The sequence below is a fragment of the Columba livia genome, chromosome 7 (assembly GCF_036013475.1).
Source record: "Columba livia isolate bColLiv1 breed racing homer chromosome 7, bColLiv1.pat.W.v2, whole genome shotgun sequence".
NCBI lineage: Eukaryota > Metazoa > Chordata > Aves > Columbiformes > Columbidae > Columba > Columba livia.
In genome coordinates, this window is record NC_088608.1 from 36280227 (window position 1) to 36293392 (window position 13166).

The following is a 13166-nucleotide window of genomic DNA, read 5'->3' on the forward strand; positions in this document are numbered from 1 at the left end:
CATTTGCAACTTAACATTCTGTATCTTATTCCCATTCAGGTGCCTCTTTTCTAAGCAAGAGAAGCTATTTAACCCATCCTCAAACAGCAGATTTTCCTTACTCATTGATCTCATAACTTGGCTGGGAAGGTATAACCCAAGAGTCCCCATATCCATGTCTTGGCCTCCGCTATAGGCCTCCCTCAGAGATGTTGCATTAACTGCGCATTTCATCACCCTGTGGCCGTCTGTCTGTCTGTACAGTCTCAACTTCATCCTTGTTGCTTCTCTCTGTACCTTTTCAGTTCATAAACCCTTTTGTGATGGGGTGACCGGGGTTGTGGGCAGCGCTTGGGCAGTGATGTAGCAAAGAAAGCTCTGTTGACATCTCCAGACGGGCATCTCCATCAATGGCTTTAATGCTGCCTAAAAGTTAAATTTCTAGAGCCTTCCTTGAAATAGGAATAGAGGGTTACAAGAAAGGCTGACAAAAAGAACCAAGTATAAGTATTCCCTTAAAAATACAGCACTAGTGTTAAGCAACTGAGTTGACTATGGAGGAAAGAAAGAGAGAGAAACATCTGCTTGATGTGACAGGTATCCCAGAGGAAATCCAATACTATCTAAAAAGATGCTTTCCAGCAAATCTTTTCCTACACTCATGGACACCCTGGTCACAGTGTGATCTCTACTCCAGGGACATCTTACAACCTGCTAATTAATGACTCACCAGGAATGTGCCAGGTGGACCCAAGAGGGTCTTAATGAAAGAGATCTACAATTGCATTGAATCACAAACTGGGGATCGCACATGAACATGGTGATGCAACAGCACAAAACCAGACATCTTTAATTCTGCAAAGGAATGACAGGAATTTTATGTGCACCTCACAGGAGATAATTATTCTGCTCTATTTAGCAGTGCTGAAGTCAGAATTTGAATACTGTGCTTAATTTTATACATGGTGGTTTTAGAGGGAAAGAAAATGAAGAAAAAAGCTTTAAAAAGATACATTTACAAAATATAAGTTCTGAGGAAGACTTGGAAGGACTGGTTTTGTTTAGTTATTGAGTACATGGTGAGGACAGACTAGAAATCTTTCAATGAGTGAAAGGATATAATCAAGAACAGGGTGGGTTTTTACTGTCTGAAAAAACAGGGCAAGAAGCATTTGACTTAGTGATGGAGAAGAAAACATGATAAAACCAAGAAAAAATAGTAAGATCAATGATGGAGCTGCTATCTAAGAAAACAGCTTTCACAGTTGTTTAAAAACCATAAAGAAAAACAACTGTACTTAACATTGTAGGACAATTAGGCTAGTCCTCAGATACACAAATGGATTAGATAACCTGGTGAGGTCCAGATCAGTACTACATTTCTGTGATGTCTTTTAATTGATTTTGGTAGTTTGAGCCCTTGATTTTAATTATTATGATTTCTAAAATACAATATGAAAAGAACTAAACAAAATGACATACCTGGAAATATCCAGGGACAATGAACTTTCACTCTCTAGTCCCACAGGAAGGAGACTTTATTGTTTCAGTCTTAGAAGAGTGTTTTAATTTATTAAAAGAGAGTTAAAAAGAATAAGAAACACACACAAACCACCAGCAGAGAAGTACATACATTTTCCTTCCAATAAATTGTCTGCTTCTGCCAATTGTAATGTTGCAACGTAACAGTCAAGAGCTCTTGTTAGGCTGCTTGCTGGTTACAGGTATCGTTAAAATGTCCTGGCCGTATTTGAAGCTAAACATAGGAATAACACATTCTACAATTAGAGTTATTTCATGACACTGTCATATAACAGCGTGCAGTGTTGTTTTTTCCTGTCATTTCTGAAAACAGTGATCCCAGTTTGAACCAAATTATGATTAAGTCTTCTCACTTATGATTAAGTACGCTATACTAATCGTATACTATACTTATGATTATTGACTTCTTATACAACAATGACAAAGCACTGGTCTCTGCAAATGCTGCTTATTTATTTGCACACACGTCGCAGCAGCACCCCAAGTTCTCAGTAAGGTTTTGTTACCAGCCTGATCTTAGTGCAGCATTATCGGCGCTATTGCGAATTTAGTCGAGGTCTAAATGACCTCTACTGATTTCATGGTGATGTCAGGTAGGATTTGCCCCAACAAACTTCTTGGTTCTCAACTTTCCAGTTTCCTTTTGTTTCTCAGAGGGTGCAAATGACACAAGCTTTTGCATAAGAAATTTCATAATTCAGACTTTAACTCTTGGCATTGACTGGGTATGAACTCAGAATCCTGGCTACGGGGTCAGAGGACGTGGCAGTTCTACTAGGAAAAATGAACAAAAGACCTCCAAGGACTGACAAAGCAGGGGGTGACCAGAATTAGCCCCAGGAGTCTGTCCTCACTATCAGGTCTGACCATCAGTTTGCTCACTGAAACTTCCATTCTTCCTTAGAAGAGCAAAATTGATTGTGAAGAAAAGAAAAGCCAATGCACGCTGTCGCCTGGCAACCTCTGTAGTGTTTTAAACCTTAACCTCTGCCTCGGCTCTGGACACAGACAGGATTTCTGGTGGGTAAAGCCTTTGCCAACCCCGTCGTGCTCCTGGTGTCCTCAGCTGTCCCTGTGGAGCTCTGAGCACACGCTGCTCCACGCTTTTCGTTGTTTATACTGAAATATTTACATGGAGATAACGCAGGAGACCAGGAGATTGGTATAAAATGATTTATTCTGTGAGTGTGAACACCTCCACATTTCTTCCCATGTACATTTTGGATAGTGGTGGGAACCTGGATGGCAGAGATGCAATGGGCGGGAGCAGCTGGGTCTGGCCCACGTCCTGGCCGATGCAAGGGCTGAATTGGGGGCAAAAGCCCAAAGAAGAGCCCAGTTTAAGGAACAAATGCACAGAAAGGTCCAGGGATAGAAGAGACATTGTTAGATCATGAGAGTGCTTGTGTTGTTGTGTTTCTTAGAGCCAGTGCATTGTGAGATGTTACCTCAGAACTGAGCAATACATTTGATTAAAGTGTTTTCAGGTGTGATTAATGACTCTGAGACACAAAGAAGCCATCAGTTGGCAAGGTTAATGATGCTCAGCACTAAGAAAAGAGCAGGTTATTGCTCTCTTGTGAAAACAAAGCAGTGAGACGCTGTAAAACCCACCCGCAAAGCATACCCAAAAGGCCGGCTAGGCGTGCGGTAAAGGGCAATGCTCATAACCAAGCCAGACGGGCACCCCCCGCACCAGCACCTCCCTCTGCCTCCAGAGGGACGCGGGACCCGGCCAGCGGCGGAGAGGCAGAAACGGTAGAGAGAAGGGCAGGGCTCCCACAAGCTGCCCCTCTTCGCGGAGGATCAGCCTCGGCCCGGGGCACCGCCGCGGGCCCGGGACAGGCGGAGGATCCCGGCCCGGTGTCCCTGGCCCACCCCGGTCCGCCCGCAGCAGTGCTCGGCAACGGCTCGGGCCGCTTTCCCGCGGCAGCCGCCCCCCTCCTCCCATTGGCTGACTCCCCCCAGGGCAGGGCCGTGGCTGGCGGCCCGTTTGAAACTGGCCATCCAGCGCAGCCGGGGAGGCGGGCGCTGAGCTTCCATTGGTGGCTGCTGGAGAGAGGCGGGCGTTGGCGCCAGTAGGGGCTTGCCCTTGTCTAGCCCAGGAGCCAGTTAGGGGAGAGAGCGGGGCTAGAGTAACGGCTGCTCTCGGCATTGGCTGGCTAGCCGCCTGGTATGGTGATTTTCACCAATTACGGGAGAGCTTCCTCCCGTCCCGAGGAGGGTGGCCCAGCCCCTGCTTCCTTATTGGCTAACGCTGCGCGCCGCCCCTCTGCGACTGGCGGTGGAGCCGAGGCGGGCGGGGCGAAGGCGCAGGGGCGGCCATGACCGAAACTTCGGTGCCCCCTCGGGTGTGACAGTTGAGGCGGGGGCCGGGCCCGTGCCCGTGCCCGTGCCCGTGCCCGGCTGTCGCCTGCGGGCCCCCGGCCCACCCGCCACATGGACGAGGAGGAGCGGAGGCGGAAACTGGAGGCCGGCAGGGCCAAGGTGAGGCGGGGGGTCCCGGCTTGAGAGGCCTGCGTCAGTCCCGGCCTGGCCCTCGGCGTCCCGCGGTGCCCCCGGCCGGGCCTGGCGGGGGGTTGTCTCCCGGAGCCGCCCGCGGTGTTGCCTCTGCCTGCCCCGGGCCTCTCCCCCGCTGTGGGGGCGGCGGCGGGTGTCTCCTCGTTGTGTGACGGGTTCGGTGCTGCCCGGGAGCGCGGGCGGCGGAGCCGGAGCCTGTTTGGGGCTGTCCGGAGGTGAGGGCTGTCCGGAGGTGAGGGCTGTCCGGAGGTGAGGGCTGTCCGGAGGTGAGGGCTGTCCGGAGGTGAGGGCTGTCCGGAGGTGAGGGCTGTCCGGAGGTGAGGGCTGTCCGGAGGTGAGGGGTGTCTGCCTGGGCAGCGGGGCTCTGCCAGAAACAACCGTGCTGAGCGGTATGCCCTGAAGGCAGGTTGCCGGGGAGGTTTCCGGGATGACTGCAGAGGTGCATACACGTTATCTTCAGTGAGCAAGGAGCTGCTTAAAGCAGTGCATATATCTTCCCCTAGGCTCCGCTTTTGTTTCGTCTTGGTTTTCCTCATTTTTACCTAGGGGTCGTTGTGGAAATGCTATATTTCCAGCTGAGAAATCCCCCAGAACAGGTGGTGTGTGCTTTACTATTGCCGTGAGGAGCCCGCTTGCCCTCACACCTGCAGGTGGGTTATTGGAGAGCTGGGCTGGGTTGGCTTGTTCCCGGCCACGCTGCTAGTGAACACTTAGCACGCTCTGAGCAGTTCCATGTCTTCAGGGAGGTGTGGCTTGGCAGGACTGTGCACAGAGCTCCTACAATGCGACTGATATATGAAAGTGATGCTCTCTTTGTAATTAATGGCAGCCACGAGGGCAACTGTGTGCTGGGTGCATCCAAGCATAGCATCACCAGCTGTTTGAAGGAGGTGATTGTCTCGCTCTGCTCTGCACTGATGTGGCCTTACCTGGAGCACTGTGTACAGTTCTGGGTACCACAGTATGAAAAAGATATAAAGCTACCAGAGAGTGTCCAGAGGAGGCTAAAAAGTTGGTGAAGGTTTTGGAGAGGAAGCTGTATGAGGAGCGGCTGAAGTCACTTGGTTTGTTCGGCTTGGAAGAGACTGAGAGGAGACCTCATTGTGGTTACAGCTTCCTCACAAGGGAAGCAGGAGGGACAGGCGCCGAACTCTTCTCTTTAGCAACCACTGACAGAACCCGAGGGAATGTCAGGAAGATGTGCCAGGGGAGGTTTAGGTTTGACATCAGGAAAAGGTTCTTCACCCAGAGGGTGCTGGACATTGAAACAGGCTCCCCAGGGAGGTGTCGCAGCCCCAAGCCGTGACAATGTTCAAGAGACTGGACAACACCCTCAGACACATGGTGTGACCTGTGGGGTTGTCCTGTGCAGGGACAGGAGTTGGACTTGATGATCCTTGTGGGTCCCTTCCAACTCAGGACATTCTATGATTCTATGAAGGTCTGCAACTATGTGATTAGCAATTGGGCTGTGTTGACCCTTTTAGATAAAAGCTTCTGCTTTGTTTTGGCAATGATGTTCAAGAAGCTAGTTAGAAATGCGTGATTACTTTTCTTTTAATTCAGTGTTTCTGCTAGTTTTTGAGCTGTTATCGTCATATTTCCCTTCTGAGAATCTACGGCTGAATAAGGCTTGCCAGGCTGCAGCTCTTCACTGTTCTCACCATCCCAGTAGGACTGGAATGGGGGACTGGCACTGCAAGGCGATAGCTGAGGCTGCACAGGGCTTTGGGAGGTTTGGATAGATCCAGTCTTTCCATGATGTGCTACAGCCTTTTCAGTCTTGACATCACTCCTGGTGTTTCTGTGCTGGGAGGCTTTAGATTGGATATCAGGAAAAAATTCTTCACAGAAAAGGTTGTCAGGCATTGGAACAGGCTGCCCAGGGCAGTGGTGGAGTCACCATCCCTGGGGGTGTTTAGAGGCATTTAGACGAGGTTCTTAGGGACGTGTTTTAGTGCTGGAGTTAGGTTATGGTTGGACTCAACGATTCTTAGGGTCTCTTCCAACTGAAATGGTTCTGTGATTTTCCCACAGGTGTAGGGCCATGGCCCGTTCTGCAGGGGACCGCTCTGGAAATGTGGCCAGCGCGTTTGGAGGTGGCTTGGAGCTGTTCTGTCTGCCTCAGACCTGCTCAGCAGTCCTCTGTGTTTCTGTTTCAGCTCCCTCATCCCGCTGCTGTGCAGAAGGCAGTTAAAGAGGGAGGGGAGCGCAGTTGTGGCTGGAGCTGCTCTGGAGCAGTTTGCTGGTGGGCAGCTCCTCTGTCCCTGGCCTGTCCCACCCAGATGCTGCCGTGGTTGTCACACTCCCCACTCAGCAGCTCCTTGAGATGTGCTGTGTGGGCACAATCCCTGGTTGGAGAACAATTGTGTGATTAGTTTTTGGACTAATATAGAGAGAGGAGACTTGGAGAACAAGAGGTCTTTAGGCTGAAAAGTTACATTAGCTGTGGCAAGACTTAGGGTATTTCTTTTGTAACCCTTCTCTAAGTGCCATAGCTGTTTCTGGTTGGAAAAATGGGGTCGACTTGCCTTGAATAGGTTATTAATTCACACCTGTTGTACAGCTGTTGTTTGCCTTTGGAAAAAAAAAAAACAAAGTAGGGATTTATATTGAGTTTCAAATTATGTGTGCAGAGCCACTGCTGCATTGATATTTTTTTTAACTATGTGCTAAATATCTCTCATCTTACCATTTAGAAAAAATTGTTAGCAGCCCCATCACTGTTGCTATTGTGTGGTATCACATATCTGAGAAGAGAGGAAAGGGTTTAGAAAAGCAGAGGTAGACGTAGTGCTTCCTCGGCTTATTAGAATGTCACAGAGATCCATTACTTGTAGCAGATTGTGGGCACAGACAGATGAATGAAAGCAATATGCATTGGGGCACACTAAACACAAAGATAGTATGTTTGGCTTTGGAAGGCAAACATGTGAGCTGCAGATTCCTTACTATACCCACACCCAATTTCTGGCATGTATGGCTGTGTGCTTGATTGTTTTGGTTTTTTTGTATCTTTACTGGTATACCTGGAGTTGTAGAGCTGACTTATGGAACAAATGCATATTGGGCTAATTACTGTAATAAACACACCTTTGGTCTCACTCAGTGTAGTCCTTTCTGTGTTCTTAAGTCCATGGTGGTCTGTGGTTGTGCTGCTGAGTGGATGGGCTGCAGGACTGGAACTTGCTTCAGAAACTTCTCTGGATAGCTTGTGTTTTGAATGCTTTTGTCTAATAGAGCAGTAAGGAAATGTGTTTTGGTTTTGTTTTTTTTTTTTTTTTTTTTTTTATTTTCTTTGTGCTGCCCTCTGTGTGAATACAAATGCAATTTTGAAAGGGAAAGATGGCTGTGAGCAGGTACAGTATTTCCTTCCCGTGGTGCACGCCTACAGCAGCACAAGGTGATCCCATCTCAACTGGTCCAGAAGTGTTCAGTGTCCATCCACATCAGTTTCCCAGCTCATCTCACTGCATCACTTCGAGGGTGCTCCCAGGAGACAGGAGTGCCAGGCTGCCTCCATCTTGCAGGGCTCTGTTGTAGCAACCTGACTTGTGGCAACCCATGTGGTCGTACCTGCTGCAGGCTGATAATGACTGAATTTGGAGGTCTGAACTGCTCTGGGGTTTTTGGTTTCCCCCCCTGCTACTTCTTTATCCCCCTATAATATTACTTTTTGTCTGGCATCCAATTTAAGGCTGCTAAACAATGACTTGGGATAGGAATAAAATGTGATTATTTGTTTTCCTCCTTAAACCATTACTTGAATTGTTATTTTCCATATAAGAATAAAAGCTCCTTTATTGAAATGCATTTAAGTCATCACCTAATAATAAGTCCAGCTCTTATATTAATTGGAAATTGTAATGATTTGGCAGCTAAATACTGACTATATCAGAGACTTCAGATTTGCAATTTTAATAAAGGTAATACTGGTAGCCAAGTTAGTAATCGAGAAACAGAACAAACCTAAGTTTTTGGTGCTGCTTTTTTTTTTCTTGTTTTGTGTTGTAATTTTTTTTCCACCTCACGTTAGCCAGTGTGCATGGTGACCATCTCTGCCATTGCAGACCTCTATGTGCCAAACCTCATGTGTGAGAGGTTTCTACTGTTCCTGCATTCTACACGGTAGGAGCACAAAAAGGAGCGTGTGCTTTTTTCAGGAAGTTTTCCTGCTTCGTCAGTTTAAGGAAGCTTTAAATAATGTTTCTGGGTTTTGTCTAAGAGCACTCATGCTTGTGTTTACCGTATCTAAGAGGTGGAATAAGGTTTATTTGGACAACCTGTTTCTATGTGGTGCTGCTGTGTTTTTCTGCTCTGTTCCATTTGCTATGGGTATTCTTTTGGTACTAATTTCTGAAGCACGTAAAGCAGTAAGTAAAGGAGTAAATTATGTGAGAGGTGGGCTGGGGGGAGCTGAACAGGTCTATGTGTGCTGTAGTTTTCCTGTCGTCCGGTCCGTGCTGCTGGTGTCAGCCAGTTCGCAATAATGTGGTGGAAAGATGTCAGCGTGGCAGGTAATCAGGGACGGGGATGACACAGGGGCCACGCGACAAAACCTGACAAGCTTATTCTTTTAGTTCTGGGATCCTGGTGCGGTGCTGGCCGTACCGATTCAGAGGTGCCTTGCGGTGCGGCTTGGAACCGACTGGTCCTGGTGAAATGAAGCTGCAGTATTGTGGTACCTGCAGAAGGGACGGGTGTGCTGCATGGAGAGCTGCTTTGAGTGCTGCGGTGGACGGTGCTGCTGGTGTTCCTGTGGTGTGCGACGTCTTGGCTGAAAGTGAAGCTTTTGTCTTGGCACGCGCTGCTGGAAAGCGAACTGAGAATTGGGCCCTGCGTGATGGGACCTCACTGGGATGGGGGAAATCAGCATTACACGTTTTCTTTGTATTCATACACACTACTGCATGTCTGATGATACTCTTATAATGGCACTTCAAATCATGTAGCTGATCAAAGGCTTTGGAAACCTGGTATCACCCTAAATAAACCTTTTCCCCATCCAGTGATTCCATAAATCTGGAGCATATTTAACTCCAGACGCTTTCATGGACCAACAAGTCTGGTAGTTCCATAAAATTTTGGAGTAGTTGGATATTTTGGTATGACATATATTATGTTTTCATAGGTTTAATATGTATGAATGGGACAAAATAAGTTGGGTTTTTTTTTTTTTCTTTGGGCCATGCATGTAAAAATTCATATTCATTTAGATGTTCAGTCATGGCAAGTCATGGTATTCTAATATCAAATACTTGGTCTCCCTCCATGAAATCATTAACTGCTCTCTATGATGGCCACACTCTCTGCCTTTCTCATCTTTTGTGGTTGTTTTACTCCTATTTTCTTTATTTTCCTGCTTCAGCAGTTCCTGTACTTTCCATTTTTCTGCAGGTTTCCTCCTGTCCCTTTTTCCCCTGTTAAAAGGTTAATTAGTGCAATAGCTATTTTTGACCTATATTGCCATCTGTAGGTGCTGGAGTTAACACCTGATTTTAGCAAATAATATTTGTGTCTCGCTACAGCTTTATTTACTGGTCTGTTCCTTTTACTTATGAAAGGCAAGAGGGCACCTGGGCATCTTTGTTCAATCTGCATTCAGTCTTAATAACTATGGAAACTACAGAACCTAATCTTAAAAATACGCTATTTGTACATAAACATCTTAACTGCGGGTAAGAAACTGATTGTCTTTCTGCAAATACACCTTTTGAACAGGTGTATCAGGGTAGCAGGTGTGTAACTATGTATCTGTTGAATAGCAAAGCTGTCAGGTACAAGTTGCTGTAAGTAAGGACATGGGTGTAAGGAGAAGGGACTGGCCTAAATCAATTTCACAAACTGAATGAAAAGAAACAGACAATATTTTTCCACAAGGTGGCAGTTTTACAGGAAAACCAAGCTGTAAGGCAGTGGATTTTGGCATATGTTGCAGGTAGAACTTATATTTACATCTATTTTATCTCGCCACAAGGATATATTAACAGTGCGCTTGATAACCTATGGTTGTAACCTTGGCGAAGGCTTTTTCCTTATGAGAAGGATGTCAGGATTTATGCGACAAGGGAGATGTTACTTGGAAATACAGCCTAGAGTTGAAAATACGATAATCCTTTTTAAGCTGTTTAAGGTGCTAAGGAAACTTGGGTAATACATTGTCAGTGACATTCTTTACAAGTCCCTGGTGCTTCACAGAGCTGTGATAGTGTGATAAAGTAGAGCATCTGATTCTTCAACAGAAGAAATTAAAATGACCTGGCTTAATTGATTTTCTATTTATGTACTCTAGGCTGCTTTCTGGCTAGGAAGTTTTGCTGTGTTCTTTTAAGGGGGTGGCAGAAAAGGAGCACGAGGATTCACTTCCGTTAATTTTAGTCTTAAAGCTTACGCTGGCAAAGATCTGTTTAGATACTTTTCTAGGGGGTTATTGTTTTTGCTCATCTTGCAGGAAGACCGCTCAATTATTATTTTTTTCCTAATGATTCTAGTATATTAACAACTTATTCCTTTACTAATCTGTCTTGCTGTAATTCTGGTTTGTCATTGACACATAAAGTTTCACGGAGTAAAATTTGATTCTTGTATTGTAACGAATCTCTAGCATTGGTGTGAGATTTCGTGCTTAATTGCACAGTTATCCAGTATGTTCTGAATGTGTAGAAAGTAGGAAGATAAAGCAGTTTTTCTGCAGATGTATATACCTTATCGAGAAAGGATCTTTGTTACCCATGAGTGTGTTAATCTTGTGGTCCTGCTACCTTTTCCTCACTTACCTCTCCTTCTACCTCTTCCAATCTTTCCTGCACAGTTTGCTTACTACAGACAGCGAAAAACAAAAAGTGACGTCGCGCAGTCGCAGAAAAAGACGGCGAAGAGGAAGAGCTCGTCTGTCCACACGCATGACGTTCCGAAGGAAGAACACGCTCTAGCGGCCCGAGGTCTTGGTAAGGGTATGGAGAGGAAGGATGAAGCCACCAACATACTAGAGACAACAACAGAGGTAAATCTTAGTTATTCCTTGTGTTTCACTTCACTGTTTGCAGATAACAAGTGTTCCAGGTGATTGTTTTATTTGATTGGGTATTAGCTGTCTGTTGCTGGCAACGAGCTGCCATTGGGAAGTAAGGAAAAGGATGGATTTTCATAATTAACTATCTTACAAAGTGGTGTAAATAACTGAGAAAAACCACCTCCATTATATGGGCTGGACAGCTCGTATTGTCTATAAAACTGAAGTCTTTCACTGCCTTGAGCTTCTCTTTGGGCAAAGTTCTGGTTGTGTGGCTGTGACTCCATGAAATGGCAAATCCAGACCGAGAAGTGCAGCAATGAGCAACAGGGCCTTGTAATGCACAGTATTTGTTTGGTTTTGTATCACTTTGCTGGCTCACATGTGCTTAATGTTTTCTGAGAAAACATAATTTGCTCCAGCATGCTCTCAGTAGCCATTGTAAAACCAGCATAGATGTTACGTTCTCTAACAAATTTTTTTAAAATGTGTCTCGGCTTGTGCATGCCGTATTTCGGGATGTTTGTACTCGTGATCCTCTAGAGGTAGCCGTGTAGTCATGTCAGGAAACATAAAACCAGCTTCAGATATAGCCTGAGATTACCAGACATCTGCTAATAGGTGCATTTGTCTGCCTGAATTTAGCAGTTACTTTCTTGCTTCAGCTCAAAAGCAAGATTTTTATCTTTCAATCAGCTGTGGATTACACAGTCATGTGACGCTTTCTCTCTTTTCCTGCCTCACAATAAAAACAGGCAAAACATAGTTTTGAACAATTTTTTTAATAGGAATCCAACTTGCTTCCGAAGTGGTTGGCTGATGGTCTCACAAGGCTCAGAAGCCACAAGGTGACCCTTTGGCTGCAACAAACTGTGTCTATCTCAGTCTGGGAATTTGTTAAGAAAGTAGTTTCCCAGTGCATTTCAGCATGTTGTCTGTGCAAAAATTGGCGACAAAAAAACCCCAAACCAAACAATAACAGACGAAAAAAACCCCAAACCAACAAGACCAACAAATCACTTAATACTTCTTAATGGCTTCTGTCAAAATAGCTGGTGTGCAAAGCAAATGGAATTGCTTTCCAGGTGACGTGGAGAGGGCACCAGTACTCACTGGAAACTACTTTGTGAAATTCAAAATACAGGGAGGGCTATGGGCTGCCTTTTATAAATGGTGCTACACTCATCTTTGTCTTGTTGTGAATTTAGTGAGAGGTAAATATTTTTCAAAATACTTTTTTAGCTACATTAAGTGTTAGAAATAGTACTGCTTTCATAATTGCTTGAATGATTTTAGCATGTTTGTTAAATGATCTCCAGTCAGTTAGTTTATGAATATTTAGTAGTAGATTAAAGAATGCTCAACTATATTTGCAAGCCACAGAAGCAGAAGATAAAACATTGAATCCCAATGGTAAGGCATAGCCCCACATTTCTGAATAGACTTTAATTTTTTTGTATGTGTTTATTCTGTTCATTTGACCATGGATGACCAGTTGAGTTTAGCATTCAAGTCAGTCTCTCTTACAACATGAACTTTTCTGGGTCATGTGCTTATGGTGTTTCCAAAATAATTCTGCTTTTCTTTGCCTATCTTTAAAATGACCGTGATTTAATGGTTTTTATTTGTTTACTTACCAGGGGAGTGCTGGCTTGTCCAGCTGGGGTGTACTGGATGATCATGCAGCTCAAGTAAGTGTGAAAGAAGGTATATTTAGTAAAAGATGCTGATATATATGTGAAAGAAGAGTATGATAATTGATTACTAATATGTTTCATTATTGAGCATTGTTATCAAATGTGATAAATGTGATGTGATTTCACTATTTTACAGTCTAAACCAAGTACTTAACATGTACAGGTTGCAAAATTGGTTCCTAAGGGAATTGGTTTTAGTGAAATCACAGACCTTGCTCAGAGAAATTTGAATAATGTTTTTAATTGAAAATTAGGTTTATTCTTTAATTGTTTCATACATTAAAACTGGAAAGTGTTTAAAATAACATACAAGATACTGTCTCCTCTGTGAGAATTGTAACAATGTTGTTCCTAAGAAACCACAGGATTGGTTGGAGCAGCTTTACACAATGGTACTTTGTATGTTATTTTTTCTG

At 44.9% G+C, this 13166-nt stretch overlaps 1 protein-coding gene across 14 annotated transcripts in view; it reads left to right on the plus strand.

The window, feature by feature from the left end:
- The first annotated feature begins 3818 nt into the window (after positions 1-3818).
- Positions 3819-13166, plus strand: part of PCNT (pericentrin) — an 86161-nt gene continuing 76813 nt past the window's right edge. For 8 of the 14 annotated variants that reach the window (XM_065069372.1, XM_065069373.1, XM_065069377.1 and 5 more), the window contains exons 1-3: positions 8295-8414; positions 10853-11044; positions 12694-12744. In XM_065069372.1, coding sequence (XP_064925444.1) covers positions 8373-8414; positions 10853-11044; positions 12694-12744 — 285 coding nt within the window. In that variant the 5' untranslated portion in view covers positions 8295-8372. Of the gene's footprint in view, positions 4009-8294; positions 8415-10852; positions 11045-12693; positions 12745-13166 lie in introns of those variants that run through there. The other 6 variants (XM_065069383.1, XM_065069384.1, XM_065069387.1 and 3 more) reach the window with 3 other exon arrangements.